The 17,568-nt window shown below is 32.3% G+C and overlaps 2 protein-coding genes across 2 annotated transcripts; both read left to right on the top strand.

Moving 5' to 3' along the window:
* Window positions 1–6,035: 6,035 nt before the first annotated feature.
* Window positions 6,036–8,422, top strand: LOC145102288 (Protein kinase superfamily protein). The gene is made up of 7 exons (XM_079039673.1): window positions 6,036–6,307; window positions 6,900–7,155; window positions 7,246–7,298; window positions 7,382–7,449; window positions 7,548–7,637; window positions 7,767–7,836; window positions 7,925–8,422. Exons 1-7 carry the CDS (start codon window positions 6,256–6,258, stop codon window positions 8,239–8,241), a joined length of 906 nt encoding a protein of 301 aa, XP_078895799.1. The 5' UTR covers window positions 6,036–6,255; the 3' UTR covers window positions 8,242–8,422.
* A 5,291-nt stretch (window positions 8,423–13,713) lies between these two features.
* On the top strand, window positions 13,714–16,397 carry LOC145102287 (uncharacterized). The gene is made up of 3 exons (XM_079039672.1): window positions 13,714–14,047; window positions 14,693–14,980; window positions 15,062–16,397. The coding sequence occupies exons 1-3, from the start codon at window positions 13,916–13,918 to the stop codon at window positions 16,055–16,057; spliced, it is 1,416 nt and encodes a 471-aa protein (XP_078895798.1). The 5' UTR covers window positions 13,714–13,915; the 3' UTR covers window positions 16,058–16,397.
* Window positions 16,398–17,568: the final 1,171 nt, after the last annotated feature.

The following is a 17,568-nucleotide window of genomic DNA, read 5'->3' as shown; positions in this document are numbered from 1 at the left end:
CAACTCAAATAAGAAAACATGTTCATAAGTATCAAACAAATAAACGAATTATGGAATTTTACTCTTTTGGTGTTGAAAACCCTTTTCCATGACCTTACTTCTGCTGTAATTCGCCTCCTGGAACCTCTTCCTTCAGCCAAAAGTCTCCCCAATCGTAATGGAGAATGGTTTATATATTTTCTGGAAAGTCGCATTCCATGTCGTGGCAGGAATCTCCACGTCGTGGTTAAGGAGTTATCCGTATCGGGTAAGGCCTCCTTCTTCACGTAAACTTATCTTCTAAGAATATTCATGCCATGTCGTGGTATGTATGGCCACGTCGTGGTTTGAGTCCATGAATTTCTTCCTCTTTTGTACTCCAAGTCTCCAATGTTCCATATATTGTCACTTCTGGTCCCTTTCTTCTAAAATGCTTTATTTTGGCTGCAAATAACATTTTATCCTTGTAAGTACCATAATTCTATGCAAATAACCAAAATATTAAATAAAATGTAGATAAATATTGCCTAAAACTATGTATAAATATGGCAATATCACACATCATGAAAAAGTGAATTTTATTTAGGTTGTTTATTAGCCTAAGTGATCTAAACGAAAGTCGTAGTATTCATAAAACTAAGAGCATGCATATAGAGAACACCCAAATTTGACTTCATATGAGGAAATTGTGATTTTTCAAAGTTTTAGCGCAACAATACGGACACCTAAATCAAAATTCAAATTGGTTGATTGTTAGCCAAGACAATCTGAATTAGAGTTGAAGATCTCGTGAATATGAACACGTCGATATAAAGACAGTCGAGAACGGAGTTGGTATGAAGGAGTTGTGAATTTCAAACGGATTTTAACAGTCCAAGCCTTCTTAAAGTAAAAAATAAAAACTAATGTGAGAATTAGCCAACGAAGTCTAGATAAAAGTTATAGATCTCTTCGATAACTACACGCGGATATAAAGAACATCGAAAACGGAGCCTGAACGAAGAAGTTATGAATTTTTGTAAATTTGGAAAAAATTTCACGTACACACAAGGTGCGGCGCACAACCCTTCTAGAAGCAGCGACACGAGAGAATATGGACCTGGCACATGGCAGCAAGGGGTAGGAGCGATTGTGGCTGTTAGGCGTGGCGCTCCTCTGATTGGTGCACAACGTGTCTATCTGTTCCCTATATATACATGTTGATTGTTATTTCCATTCTCCACACAAATCAATACCAATCTCTCTCAAGCGATTTCTCAGCTAAAAATCCAACTTTTTTCAACTTTCGTGTAGTTTTAACTAGGCTCTACAGTAGCTAGAAGCCCAAAAATTTGAAGCTATCGGGCCGTTGTTCTGCCCGCACAACTTCCCGATTTTCGCTAAAATTTTTGTAAGTTAAGCTACAATTATTTTATTTCAAGTGTAACTTATATTTATGTTCATAGTTGTTAATATGAACATATACATGAGATTTATTAGTGATTCCAAGTCATTATATTGATGTATCTACATATGGGAATGATGTCTAGGTTGGATTTATTGAGGTGTTTAAAGTGAGATTTCCAAATAGTATACTCTATATACCAAACAGACCCTACTTCCAATATGATCATACCTGGTTATTCCTTAATTGATAGATCTTGTTGTAGATATTGGGATTAGTGAGGAATCTAGACTATCATTAGTCGCTAGTATCATTAGACTAAGACTCAGTATAAATCGTACTTAGGTTCTGTCAAAAGAAAAGTCAAGGTGTTAGGCGAAGATTTGCTGAATTCTGTAGTCACCCACCTAAGTTAGGTGAGTGTATGGTCCCTTTCATGAACATGATTTTAATACAAGTATTAATTAAAGTATTAAATATATGTTAGAGAGCTTATATGTTAACTATACACTTTTTGTCTGGATTACATGTTAGGAATGTATTTGAAGATATATGATATGTGAAACGGATATGGTTCTATATATGTTAAAAGATATAACTATTATTGTGTGATAATCCTAATAGAAGTATTATTAAGAGGAAGATAAAAGTAGATTAATACCTAAATACTCTGTGTTAAATATATATACACTAAGATATGATAATGTTGTCTAAACAGAGTTGGTATTGGGAACTTAGTAGTTCTGATCGTTAATAGGATAAGACTTATTATAGATGCCTAGTTCAATTAAGTTTGATATTTGGTAGTCTCATTCGGAGTAGGTTTGTGTAAGTTAGGAACAGATAGTAGAATTCTGTTCAGTGACACTTTCAGGTGTTGATGGTACGAAAATATGTACCGAAGTACAAATCGTATTCTTTTTTGGATGACCAAAAATGGTGGGTCCAAATCAGGCAACTGTAATGATATGCCTGGTCATCTCCCAAAGTAATATGACAACACTTGATCATTCTATAAGGTCTTGTGAATTACGTTGCTATGTGGGTTCATAACCCACAGACGTAAATGAAACGGGATACCATATTCATCAAATACTCTGATGACCTGAGTGCCTTTATGACTTTCACCAGCCAAGGAAGCCCCTAGTGGTGTAGTCAAGTCCCTTTTTTTCTAAATGGTTTATCTTCGATTCTTCGTGATAATCGTGGAGTAGGGTTGGTGAGGATGGATTGGGGTGGCTATATATAGGTTTAAGGTTTTATAGATATCAAAATCGAAAATATATCTATATATACTGTCTGGTAACAGTTGGTTATGCAGGATATATATATATATATATATATATATATATATATATATATATATATATATATATATATATATATATATATATATATATGATAACATTGTTGGATTGAAATCTCAATGTACTAACAAGGTTTTCCAACCAAACTCACTCAGTTTTTATGCATCACAGGTATTAAGAGTATAAGACTTAAGCCACTGGAACTTGATTAGGATGTTGAGTGATTAAGAGAAAGCTTGCAATGGTGTTCAAGACCATTAGGTATTTACATTGTAACTTATGTATATGTATTGATTATGACATCCTTAGGATTTTATTTGAGACAATCTTGTACTCTAAAGATTTTTATATACTAGGATTTTCCGCAGAAAAGTATCATGATTTTTAAAAAGTAAAGAAAATTTATTTTTGGTTCTGAAAATTAGAGGATGTCACATTAGTTTCCATCAGATATATAATGAATCATTGAATTGTTTTTTGCGATTTTGAAACCGAGAAGGAGGGCGGGGGGGTGTTGGTAATGTTTAACTTTTAATTTATTTTTAATGAAAATAGTAATAATAAAATTAAAATAAATTAAAAAAGTTTTAATGAATATTATATTCTTTATTTTAGATTGGGTATGAACCAAAACCACATAAAAAAAGTCAACCATAGAGACCAAAATCACACAAGGTATCTAAAATTGGATCACCAATGCATCATCAAACGTTTTTGGACCAAAACCATAAAATTGTATCAACCACGGGAAATATTTTTGCAATTTTTTCTAAATACTATATTTTAAAAAAAAAATTACAAATCAATGGAATATACGATATAATTTCACTTTTGCATGAATGTTTTCAATTTTATTTTGATGTTTATGACTTTATGACTTTATAATTTATATTGAAACTTTTGTTCTTTTCAATTTGTTGCATGTTAAGTTATTATGTTAGATTCATATTTGTTTGTTCATTTCATTTTAGTAAATGTAAGATGATAATTATTAATTAATTTTGAGATGTATATAATTCGTATAAATTTAACATATAAAAAGTTAATGACGCACTGACGTGAAAACCCACAAATTCATATAATTAAATTTTGTTGTTTTTTTCTTTCTTACATGTGGATAAGTACAATGATTCATAACAATAACATGTATGTAACAATTGTATAATCATGTTAAATTTATTAATAATATTGTATAGTCCCTATATTGCATGATTTATGATTTTTTTTTTAATTTTATTTTTTTTTCTTTTGTATAGAATAGTAACATCCTCCTTAATAAATGAATTTTTTTTGCCACATGTCAATCTCTCATGAGTTTTGACACTTTTCATTTTGTAACATTTTTGAAATAAATATTATCCACTTGTCAATTTTGGTTTTTTCAATTTTTAAAATTAAAGTCATATACTTATATATGTAAAGTATTGTATGATATTAAATTGTAATAAATACATTTCTTCATTTCTTATTTTAAAGTTGTACAATAAAAAATATTTTATGTTACACTTTAATGTTTAATATTTTTTTAAATCAACCCTTATAATATACGGGTCTCACACTTAGAGGTTGTTTGTTTTTTTAATGCAGATCTGCATAATCACTTTTGTCTGCGCGGCACAGATCATGTGCAGACATACGCCCTCGCAGAGTGTTTGTTTTTTGAAAGTCAACAGATGTAAAAACGTCTGCGCAGAGTCTTCTTGTTACAGATATGGACTAATGTCTTCACAAGTCTTCAAGCCTTTTTAACCTAAAAAAAAGGACGCGTCTTTTTTCCAGCGCCTTCATTCCAATCAAAGATACGATCGACGACATACAAGAGGGACAACCGCTTTCTTCAATTGACTACCCTCCACCGGCGGTCTTCTTCATCCTATCTCCTCCTCTCGTCGCCGCCGTCAAGACAAGGAGCACCACCGATTTTAACCTTAAAAAAAACGAAAACATCTTCTCTTCTCCAACGCCTTCATTCCAATCGACTTCCTAATCGATTGTATCCTCAATCGATTGCCCCTCTACTGCCTTCAGCCCGTCTGCTCTACTTGACGTTGTTGTCCAAAGCACCACCGACGTCGCTATCCAGGTAAGTACCTCTCCTTTTTTTATTTTTATTTTCTTGTTTTAACATGAAATTGAAGTTTATTTTTCCTGAAAACTATCCATTTTACTAAAATTACTTGTTGTTTATGTAGCCTTTCTTGTTTTTGATGTGCTGTTTTGCTGGAACATTTTCAGCCAAAAAACTGCAAATAACCTTTCTTGATGTATCTTGCTGAAAATTTTGAATTGTTGATGTTGATGTATTACTTTTGCTGAAATAATGTTTTTGATGTGCTGAAATTGTCAAATTATAATGCTTATATGTTGTTTTTTTTTGCTGAAAATATGAAATGTTGATATTTATGTGTTATTTTTGCTGAAATAATGTTTGTGATGTGCTGAATTGGCCAAATAATGATGCTTATATGTTGTTGTTTTTTTTTTGCTGAAAATATGAAATAATGATATTTATATGCTTTTTTTTTTTTTTTTTTTTTTTTGCTGAAATTGTCGAATAATTGTGTTTATTGGCAGTTGTTTGGCTGAAAGTGTGAAATCTCGAGTCATTATATGTTAATATTGTGTTGAAATGTGTAAAACATGAGATTTATTTTAATGTTGTATGATATAATTGTTATTAGAATTTTGGTGTTTAAAAACCATTTTATTTAAAATTCAGTTTATTTTAACAGCTTGCAGACGTTAAAAAACAAACAGTCTTTTTATTGCAGACTGCAGACGATTGATCCACATCTTCTGCTGCAGAGACTTGCAGATATGGTCTGCAGACTGCATATATTTTGACTTCAAAAAAACAAACAACTACTTAGTTGTTATAATATATTTATACTTTAAGAGTATTGTTTATGATTTGTACTTGTTTTAGCCATATCTATCATCACTGCTCTATAACCGATGCTTATAAAGTGTTAGTAAACAAAATTAATGTCGATCGAGTTGCTATTAATAAATATAACTTGTTTATATGTTTTTATTTTAAGGGTTTGATTTTGGTCCATCTAATTTTAATTTTCCGTATTCCGCTCACAATGTAAAATCATAGATGGAAATGAGTGAAATTATCGATAATCTACCAAACCTGCAATTTTAATGTTTATTTTTAATATTTAATTAATTTTTTTATAGAAAGGAGTGAAATCATAGGTAAATCTAATCCCATGAAATTTTAATGATTATTTTTAATATTAGATTAACTTTTTATTAAAACTTAAAAAATTATTTAAAAAAGTGACTAAACTTATAATTTTCTCTGTTAATTATACCTTCCTTGTAACCTTGTCGAGTGGAAGGTGGGGAAAGATATTCCTAGGGGACACTTGATAGTACAAAACTAATTCTAGTTTTATCCATCATAATAACTACACTAACCAACTTATAGATTCTGTCTTTACTCAGAAGATTCTTCGAAATTACAGATCAGAAACACTTGTAACGATTTGATGCATATTTTAAAGAAAACAACAGCTCAAAAATTCGATTTCTGGAATACCAAATTCCAATTCTTCCGGTGTCAGTAGTTTCGAGATGAACGACGGTTTGTTCTTCAAGATAAAACTCCTTCTCCGATCTCGTACAGGTACTGCTCCTCTTTTATCGCACAATCTTACTCGTTTTTTGCGTGGAACGTGATCTTATTCGCTTAATTATTGCCCCACGAATCGTGGGCATATGATTTTGAAAAGAATTTATAGATAGAATCCCGATCTTATTTGCTGAATTATTGGCCTACGAATTGTGGGTATTTCTTAGAATCTTATGTTTTCCGTCAGATTTTGATAAGCAATTAGAGAGAAGAGTTATCTTATTTGCTGATATTATTAGTCTAAGAATTGTGGGTATTTCTTAGAATCTTATGGTTTTCATCATAATTTGAGAAGGAATTAGAGGATAACGATGGATCTGCGATGTGTTTCTTGCTGTTATAATTAAACTTCGTGAAAATTGGAATGGGTTTTCTGATCCTAAACTGCATCCGTGTTGTTATGATGTTTTGATTAATTCGTTGAATGATTTGGTACTGTTCGACATTTTGTGGCCAATCAATTCACGCTACTCATCGCAAATTCGTTAGGATTTCATGAAATTTCGATGAATGAGAAGCTCTATAATAGCATATGTCTAAAGAATCCTCCATTAATTCTTGATAAGCTTTAACTTCTCTTTTACAGTCCCAGTAATTTTCTTGAGGCGTTTCTCTTACAAGACCATAAAGCGAGCCACAAACGATTTCAGTAGAGTTATTACGACTTCTTCCAATGGGACTTCTTATAAAGCTCGATTTGAAGGTGATCATGCTGCTGTGGTGAAAGAAATACATCTGATTGATCAAGAAGATGATTTCTTCTATCGGGAGGTCCAACTTTTAGGACGTTTGAATCATCGTCATGTTGTTTCCCTTACTGGATTTTCTGTAGGCCAAAAGAAGTACCCAACTTTGTTTCTAATTCTTTATCAAATCAACCAGTTTGCTTTCGTTTCTTTAATTACAACATTCTACTTCTCTTCACGTTTCAGGTTTCTCATCTTTGAGAACGTAGAAAATGGAAGCCTTAAGGAACATTTGAATGGTAACTTTTGTTCTCTGTGTATTTATATATACACAGTGTTTATTAAAGTTATAGTTTTTTGTTTAATATTTGGTTAATTGTAGATCCATTGAGGACCCCTTTGAATTGGAGAATCAGACTAAAGATAGCTGTTGGTGTGGCTGCTGCATTGGTGAGTTTTAAATCTAACATCATAGTTCCTGGAATTGCAATTTCCGTATTGGACAAAGGGTATAAATGTCATTTACCTTTAAAATTACCATCGTGCAGGAATATCTACATTTCTTCTGTGACCCTCCGGTATACCATGTCTCTATCAGTTCAAACACAATCATGCTAGACGAGAATTTTGATGCAAAGGTAAAGATATTTAGGAATTAATACTCATTTATCCAACTTTTTCGTTATTAAGTCGTTCTTTTTTTTTTTTTTTTTTGCATTAAACTTTTCTTCTTCTAAATTGATGACAATTTCTTTTTGTTCTCAAAGCTATCGGATGTTGGACTCCTTGGTTCGGGTAGTGATCAGGTTATGGCATGGAGAACTTCAAGTTCTAATGGTAAATAAATTTCTTGTTGTCAAAATAATCCTTTTTTTTTTTAATTTTATAAATAATTAATGTCTCTAAAAATGATGGTTTGTTGTAGAAACAAACGGGCAGGTGTATGGAAACATAATGTATCAACTTGGGTTGTTGATACTTGAACTAATCACGGGTCAGTCATCAGAGAAAACGGGTCCTGATTTGATCCAATGGATCGAAGAATCTTGTTTTCCAACATCAATGGATAACATGATCGACCCTGATCTTGGTAATAATTACGATTCTAGAGAGCTTAAAGGACTGTTAGCAGTAGCAAGATTTTGCATAAAATCAGTGGATAAACCGAATGCATACAATTACACTCCACAGATATATAGGTATCTACAGAGGAAGGTGAGTATTCACACCGCTTGGGTTTGATTTGTTTTTGTCCTTTTTTTTTTTTTTTTGAGGGTCTTATCTTATGTATGTGAAGATAAATGAGACCGAGACCCGTAAAATAAAAATAAAAAATAGAGAAAAAACGTTATTTGTAAATTCATTGTATAAGAAAATAAGTGTACTTGAAAAGTGATGAATAAGAGCCCATATGTATTCTCCATCATGCTTTTCTCGTTGTTATTATTTTTAATGTTTAGGTGGTGATTGATCTTGTTTTTTTATTTTAAAGGGTTAACTGCAAAATAATAGTGGACTTTCATTTATTTGTTTATTGTAGCATTATATTTTATTTATTTCTAATACAACGTTGTATATCAAAATATTCACTTAAGCAGTTAATTATAGTAATGTTATTCATATATAAATCAATTTTCACTGTTATAATTAAATATATGTATTTCAAATTAGTATTTACTATATGCTAATAAGAATCTTTCAAAGTACGCCCATAAAGATGTAGATTAAAAAAGTACTATTTAAACCTTAAAAGGTACAATGTTGTGATATAAAGAAAAGAAAAGATAATGTTAAGATAAACAAATAAATGGACGTATATTAATATATTCTGACATATAACTTTATTTTAAATTATGTTAAATACAATGATTTTTAGTAACATAGAAAGTCAAACTTTTTTTTGTCCATCGACAACCATTAAAAAATATCATAACATAGTTTAAATGACTAAATTTGTTTCTTTTTTTTCTTCTATTAAGAAGATAGTCAATGTTTTAAAACCGGTTTTTAGTTGAATTGATTTAGTAACCAATTCAACTTGGTCGATCTGGTTTCTAGAATTTTTCATGTTTTTTTTTCCTAGATATATAAATGTGAAAAAGACCATAAAGTTTATCAAATACAAGACGTAAACGGTGATAAAAAAGTATAAATAGATGTGAAAAAGACCATTAAAGTTTGTTACGCAAATTTTCATATGTTTTTATTCAATTTAAACGGTTCAAATGAGTTTTAATGGCTAAACTAGGTTTTGCAAACATCGGCCAGTTCATTTCAATCTAGAAGTCATAAACCAGTGTTGATTGAATCGTTCATTTTTCCGGTTTTCGGTCCAACTTGCCGATTTTAACTAGTTTTTAAAACATTGAAGATAGTATCTTACTTGTATTTCTTTAGATCTGCTTTACATGCAATGCTCTTTGCTAGGCCACATTAGAACCTCAAAAATCAAAAAGTTCATAAGTTTGATACCCACAATTAAAACAAATATTGACACGTAATGTAATTAAAATACAATTTATAAAAATGAGGACCATGGTAGATGTTTGACGCATTTCCCGTCCTTCCTTTCTGTCAACCGCCGGCGCCCGACAACGTCTTGACCCATATCCAATTTTTGGGCCAATTCTCCATTCGTACTACCAAAAAATGAGATCCTTGCCAAATCCGATTTTGATGCTCCAACCATTACCAAACTAATAACTTTTCGGGACATATCTTATACTCAATGGGAAATACCTTATATATTCATATTAGCATTGGAGAATGTTTTATACATGGTATCATCTAAACCAAAAATTATTTTGTAAGAAAAAATAAATATCCTCTTGTATTGGTATGTGGATACTATTAATTCTTTCTCTTGATTTCCTCTCTTTATTGTGACACTTGTCTTGATCTAATGAGTATAATAATAAGTAGGAAAAAATTGTAGCATGATATTTGATTTCTCATTTTGTAAAGCTTAATTGTAGTGCACAATTGTAAATCTAAGTTGCATTTTATAAGCAAGAAATGAATTATTCTTCATCGGTATGATAACAATAGTTTTATTTTGTAGAGATAAGTCGAACTTTTTATTCAACAAAAAATAAAAAATGTAAATCATGTTTCTATGATTGTACCTTTTCAACAAATGTAGATTTATTCATCTATACAACAAATCTTGATTTATTCGTCTATACTACAAATATAACAATTTGAGTGCACCGCAACCACCACAATATTGTTTGAACTTGTAATAATAGGCAAGCATGTCCGATCCATGACAACATAACATTGCACCGACCCATGTTGTAATTGAAGAACATAGGAGAGAGAAATTAGGGAAGAAAATTCAATTTTGACTTCTTCATTCAATTGAATAACAACCACCAAAAGAACAATATATGTGTACAAAGAAAGCTAAGCTAACAAACTAGCTAACTGTTGAATTAAGTAAATTACAAAAATGCCTTGTCGTTGGTTTGAAAGAGATGATGAAGCTACCCCCCTCCCCCTCTCAAGCTGGGGATATGGTTGTAAACCAATATTGGAAAGTGATCCATGATGATTAGAGCAATGTAAGGGTTTAATAAGAGCATTAACAAGATGTTTCTTGGTTGGTAGATGTAATAGGGAAATTAATCCACTTTGAAGCTTCTCTCTGACAAAATGACAATCAAGTTTTATGTGTTTGGTATGCTCGTGAAAAACTAGATTCTTGGAAATGTATATTGTTGCTTGATTATCACATTTCAGAGGCATAAGAGTAACATCGTGAACTCCAAACTCATAAAGTAATCGACTTAACCATGATAATTATGCACACACTCAATGCATTAATTTGTGTTTAGCCTCGACTAATGAAAGAGAAACAATTACTTGTTTCTTGGATTCCCAAGAAACAGGAGTTCCACCAAAGAGTGTGAAATAGCCACTAACAGATCTTCGCGTGAGAGGTCATGCAACCCAATCATTGTCACAAAAAGCCTCAACGTGAAATGTAGAATCTTTATTAAAGAATAACCCATGATGAAGTTTTCTTGACATAGTTGTTGATTAAATTAACTTTGAATTGTATATGATAGACCATGTTAAATATGCAAGCGAAAGTTTAAATTTCCTGCTATTTGCAAATAAATAATAGAATCTTGCATCAAATTCTTAGTTTTAAACAATGATTGAATGTCCTTAGGAAGAAATGAAGAAGGAATGGAATAATCTTCCATGGCATACAATGATAAGATATCCTTTATAAACTCTTGTTGTTGAACAATCATACCTTGAGAAATCATATTAAGTTCAGGATCAAGGGAAAAATGAATTGAACCCAAGTCATTTATTTGAAAATGGTCATTCATATAACCTTTAAGACTTGAGATTTCTTGTTGATCACTTGATCTTTTCTAGTGACCAAAATATCATACACAAAACAACTACTGTGACAATTGAATTTGAAGTTTCCTTAGGAAAAAAGCAGTGACCATTAGCCAATGTTGTAAAACTCTCCAAGTTGGCCGATTACTCCTCCGAGTACTCGTTACTCAGCCCCTTACCGATGCGAGTTACAAAATCCCGAGTACTCCCTAATCGCCCCCTTACTGAACTGAACAATGTTGTAAAACTCGGTCAACTCGGTGATTAATATGTATAATATACTTAATGATTTATTATTTAACACACACACATATGATTATTAGTACATATATATCTTAAATTTTCAGTAATTATTCACGAAGTGAAACCATTATGTGTTTTTCAGTTTTTGTGTATTCATATTTATCTAATTTTGTTATATATTTCAATCAACTTATGATTTTGATATATATAATTTCCCTAAAAATATTTCCACATGAATTACCAAATCCGAGTACTCCCCCGAGTACTCGCTACTCGGTAGTCGGACGAACAGGTATCGAGTAATGAGTTCTACAACCTTGTCATTAGCAAAAAGAACATATATTTTTCATGTAAAGCATGATAACTAGAATACCACTGACGAGAAACTTGCTTCAATTCGTATAATGATCACTTGAGTTTGCAAACAACTAAAGGTGATTCAACATTAAAACCCAATGGTACCTTCATGTGTGTGTGATGAATAGAAGTATGATATTCTGAGAAGGATGATTAAGGGTTAATACAAAAATCGATAATGGTATGAATAAAAAAAGACATTAAGGCAAAAAAATCAACATGATTGTAAACATAATCACATAGGAATATAATTATCAACTAAAGATGAATAGTTTCTAACCCAATCCTAACACAATCCTATCAACAATATCTGTTGTTTAACATTAACGCATATCAATTTATATTTTATTGGCAGTTGTAACGCAAAAGTAGATGTTGAATATTGTGATAAAAAAAGCATACAATTTTTTTAAAAACAATGATATGGTTCCAAAAGGAAATTAAGCATTATAAAACGGTAACGAGTATGTGGGTTATTGTGATCCAAAAAAAAAAATGCTTTAAGTAGTCTAAAATAATAGCTTTCTCAAGCTTGACATGCTCCCATCTTTATATCTTCTTTTAGTTAAAGTTTTAACCTCTCTTATTTTTTTTCATGTTTGACATTGGTTGGTATAATTTTTTTTTTCTATTGCCACGTCTTATATTTGTCTACGCAAATAAAAATGTATACTTTTAGTATCATAAAATAAGAATATATTAGAATTATTTAAATTTGGACCTAATTTAAACAATTCTAATTGTGAAAATTCTTTTAGATGTTCCATTCACTTCTTATATGTAAACCCCAATTTTTTAAGCAACACTCATATAAATTGAAGAGGGGAACCTTCGTACTAATTCAAACTATTGTTTTGATTTTCGGCCTAATTCGACAAATATGATTGTATACAAATCACAATTGCTTATTAAAAAAAATAATACAACATAGTGCTGTTAACAAAGTGTTTTTCTAAATAAATTAAAAATCAATTCCTGACAGTTCTTCGCATTCCAAAACAAATCTTAGTATTATGAAGTGTTTTTCTTTGGTTGTTTGGACTATGAACATGTTACCAAGACACTTAGAAACTAATCTAACAAAAAATTACGGAAAATGGAATCTACGTCTACATTGAAGATACGTTGCAGACCTAATTTTCGTATTTTGGAGATGTTCATTGCATTCCAAACATATATTGTACACATTATGAAAAAAAAATCTAGGTAAACAAATATGCAAAATCAACGTAATTCATGGAATCCATGTCTTTTTTCAAAAGAAAAAAAAACACAGTTCCAATTTTCTAGATTTTTGAGGAATGACATTTTGCTATGAGTTGTGGATCCTTTTGTATATAGAACATGTTTTATATAGAACATGAAGACAAATGAGCTGAGCCATTTATATCGGGTCCACAACGTCAAATTCCGAACAATTTGATTAATTTTCAAGTTTATAAAAAAACGATTGATTTAGTTGATATCTATCCCTTTATTGTTTTCGATGACTACTCTAAAAGGGTTCCCACTCTAAAAGTCTCGATCATGTTTTTCTTTGTAGGTCATCCAAACCTTATGAAAAGGTTTAACCGTTTAAATTTAGTTTGGATTTATTATTATGAAAAAAATGTTTTTACTTTTGATGAAGCAGATTAATAGACAAAATTTCCTTTGATAATTACTTGCATATAAATCAAATATTAAAATTCAAAATTGATGAGGTCAAAACAAACCAATAATAATAGAAAGGGATCGCTACTCCAAATCCCACGCCACGAAACCTTTTCTCTTGAAGACAATCAAGGCGCAGAATACTTTATATTATCCCCCTCTCTCTCTCTCTCTCTCTCTCTCTCTCTACAAACCCTAATCCTTTATTTTGATTTTCCGTATAATCTTCACCCCTGAAAGAGATCCGTTTCTCCCGATTATCTTGCTCCGTATTGCCTATTTCAGCCGATTTTTTTTGTGCTTTATGGATTCTGGATCGTCCAAGGGATTCGATTTTGCATCCGACGACATTCTTTGCTCTTACGAAGATTACACAAATCAGGAAAATTCCAACGGAACTCACTCAGATTCTGCGATCGCTACTAATTCCTCTAAAGTATTTTTCGTTATCTCTTAATCTCTATAATATAGCTTTTATTTTCTCTCTAGGTTTTATTTTCCTTTTTAATTGATTTTTTTCTATACTGTTGAGTTTAGGGTTTTTCTGTTTTCAGCTGATCTATGCGCAATTTTATGTTTCATGATTACAAATACTTAGAAATGCTTTTCGTTTTCTATATTTAGAATGACCTGCAATATTCGAAGTATCGATGGGTAGTTTTATGTATTATGATCATCGGGGCTATTTGTGCTGGATAATAGAAAGAGGTCTGATGCTGTGAGCATTTAGACTTTTGTCGCAGTTTTTTGGTATGTGCTTTGGATTACTAAGAGTGGTAGAAGTTGCAGAGCTTATTCATTAGGGCTTGAATGGATGTTGTCTCGTGTTGATTATTATCGTGATTTGCCATCTGCTTGAGCGTGTTCTAGGCAATTAATGCTTCTTCCTCGCTGTCTTCTACTTTCTAACTAAAACGTACATTCTGTTGGCCTTTTGAACAGATGGCCTTGTGCATTTGTCAATGCCAATGATCATAATTCACAAAACTAGCCATAAATACTTTGTATGAATACGCATTAAATGCTGTACAAATACACATTTAAGCTAAAAAATACTGATGTTTAATGTTTATATAACCAGGAATTCAACAAAAGCAGAATGAGTAGACCATCATTCCCGGTTTCTTCATATAGTCCACCAGATGATTCTGGTAACCAAGATGTGGTTGTTGCTGCTGTTGAGAGATCCATGAAGAAACATTCTGAAAATTTGATGCGGTTTCTTGAAGGGCTTAGCTCACGTCTTTCACAGCTGGAATTATATTGCTATAATGTGGATAAATCAATTGGAGAGATGCGTTCTGATTTAGCACGTGATCATGGAGAATCAGAAACAAAGCTTAAGTTTCTTGAGAAGCATCTTCAAGAGGTTTAAACACTATCTTTTCTCCATTTTTCTTAACTTGATAATTAATTAAAATATTAAATATGATAACACAACAAAATGCAGGTTCATAGATCAGTTCAGATCATAAGAGATAAACAGGAACTTGCAGATACCCAAAAAGAACTTGCTAAGCTTCAACTTGCACACAAAGAGTCTGAATCTCAGAAAACCGAAGAGGTTTCCACACCTTCTTCTGATAAAAGGAATGACAATTTTCCAGAAGGACACAATCAGCAACTAGCTCTTGCACTTCCCCAACTCCCTGCACCACCACCTGCCGCTCACCAACCGCCCATGTCTCAGCCACAAACATACTATCTATCTCCAGCACCAACACCAAATCACTACCTGCAACAAGACCCACATTACCAGACCCAAGTCACTCAACCACCACCGCCACGCTCCCAACTCTCTCAGCCACCACCACCACAATATCAGCAGCAGTGGGCCCAGCAGATGCAGCCACCGCCACAGCCCGCCGTAAGACCACCATCACCTGCTCAAGTTTTCCCGCCTTATCTCTCTAGTCAACAAGTCAACTCCCCGGCCCCCGAAAATCTCCCAAACAGTATGCCAATGCCGCCTTACTCCGGTGTCCCTCAGCCCACCTATGGCCGGACAAATCCAGGTCAGCCACAACCACAGCCACAGCCACAGCCACCACTGCAGCATATGAAGCCGGGGTTTGGAGGTCAGGCGGCAGATGGGTATGCCGCCAGTGGGAATGCTTATATGATGTATGAGAGTGAAGGGGGGAGAGTTGTTCCCCAACAACACCCTACCCATTCGACCCACTTCCCGCAACCCGTTTATCCGCCAAGTCAGCAGCAGCAAAGCAGTGGCGGCAGTATGATGGCAAGGCCACCACAACAGTTCATGCGCAGCCACCCTTACAATGAACTGATTGATAAGTTAGGGAGCATGGGGTACAGAGGTGAACATGTGATGGGTGTGATTCAGAGGCTTGAGGAGAGTGGACAGACTGTTGATTTCAACACAGTGCTTGATAGGCTGAATGCGCATCCGTCTGGAGCCTCACAGAGAGGATGGTCTGGTTAAACCATTTTTTTTCTGATTTTGAAAATTAGACCAAAATACAAGAAAAAACACAAACTACTTATAACCAATTTTATTAATTTGGTTTTCAAAGTATGTTGTGGGTTTCTGTATTTTGTTTCTTTTTCAAACTGGTTGCAATTTCCATGACAGATATTTCGGCTTTTTAGCAGCTTTAGTGTCTACGAGTGCAGAATAAATATATATGTCGATATGATTGTCATGGTGATTTGGTACATATGGATATGGATATGGATGGATGGAGAGATTATGTTTTAGTTTCTATTCTCTCCTACTTTCAAAATGTCATCTGATATTGTTTTATAAACCGTGTTTTTTTTTATTTCTTGTGATTTGCCTTAATTTGTCAACTTCATTTTGCTTGTTATATTGTTTTTTAGCTATTCGTCTTTTTTTTTCATATTTATTGTCATGGTGATTTGGCACATGATGTGAAAATGTCAAACCCATTACCCAATCGACATGTCTTTGAAGCATTTTATCTTTTTAACTTTTAAGTATCCGCGCTAAAAAACCGTCCCCTACAAAATTCCTTACACACTACAAAATTCTTGAGACTTCGGATTCTTAAATTTTTGAAAAAGAGTACCAAAAGTGACCAAATATGAATACGTATAGTTAACTATCTGAAAATTGCGGAATCTGCGGGTGAAAGTGGTTTCAAGAAAAAAATGTCAAGAGAGCTTTGTGGATGCTAACAACTTCTAAATTATATTAGATCATAGTTTAAATCTTTATTTGATATCCATGTTAATTCCAACTACATTAAATGACCGATGACAAAAAAATCAACAAAATATCTCTTTTCACATAACTTTTTCTTAGACCATCCATTATACCCATTACATATGACATACTAGGTTACAACCCGTGGAAACCACGGGTGAGAAACAAAAACAATATTGATAATTAATTGTATTTTTATAATGTATAATCTTCTATGTAAATATATTTCTAAATTGTTAAAATATAAATACAAAAATATATTTGTTTAATGCATTAAATTTTGATCTTAATCTAAACTCATTTTGTAATGTCTTACAAAGATCGTATAGTCATTTAGTTCTTCTAAGGTACATGATTATGTTAATTGTGTAATATTGATAGCAAATTTGTGATGAACGTAAGTTATAATAAGTTGGGCATAAAATCAAAATTAGCACCTATAGAAAGATCAACATAAATCAAGCTCTGTTTTAAAAACACTATATTTAAAAAAAATTATGCTCGACTATAATCTTAAAATAAAAAAAAATCTATAAACTTGTCTGAAAAATAAAAATAGTGGGTTAATAGCTACAAATGATGAGCTTTCTTTTTCAGATGATGGATCCACATCCTATTACAGAGATTTAGTTGTATACAATTCACCAAAAATGGCTATTTTCAGATTTATCCTTCAAATAACGTAATCTGAATATGCAAAATGAGAGCTTTGGATGAGTCTTCCACACAACTAAAACAATTAACTTGCTTTTTGACTTCAGTTTAGG

This window comes from Lactuca serriola, chromosome 4, assembly GCF_051521515.1.
Source record: "Lactuca serriola cultivar US96UC23 chromosome 4, Lser_US96UC23_V15, whole genome shotgun sequence".
Classification (NCBI taxonomy): domain Eukaryota; kingdom Viridiplantae; phylum Streptophyta; class Magnoliopsida; order Asterales; family Asteraceae; genus Lactuca; species Lactuca serriola.
This window is presented reverse-complemented; position numbering and strand designations above follow the sequence as displayed.

What these genes read in the sequence shown, in the direction of transcription:
- LOC145102288 (XM_079039673.1), top strand. Translation starts at nt 6,256, where the DNA reads ATGAACGACGGTTTGTTCTTCAAGATAAAACTCCTTCTCCGATCTCGT. An exon ending in CCTTCTCCGATCTCGTACAG is followed by an intron (nt 6,308 to 6,899) that starts GTACTGCTCCTC and finishes TCTCTTTTACAG; the next exon opens with TCCCAGTAATTTTCTTGAGG. An exon ending in CCTTAAGGAACATTTGAATG is followed by an intron (nt 7,299 to 7,381) that starts GTAACTTTTGTT and finishes GGTTAATTGTAG; the next exon opens with ATCCATTGAGGACCCCTTTG.
- LOC145102287 (XM_079039672.1), top strand. Translation starts at nt 13,916, where the DNA reads ATGGATTCTGGATCGTCCAAGGGATTCGATTTTGCATCCGACGACATT. An exon ending in TCGCTACTAATTCCTCTAAA is followed by an intron (nt 14,048 to 14,692) that starts GTATTTTTCGTT and finishes TTATATAACCAG; the next exon opens with GAATTCAACAAAAGCAGAAT. An exon ending in TTGAGAAGCATCTTCAAGAG is followed by an intron (nt 14,981 to 15,061) that starts GTTTAAACACTA and finishes AACAAAATGCAG; the next exon opens with GTTCATAGATCAGTTCAGAT.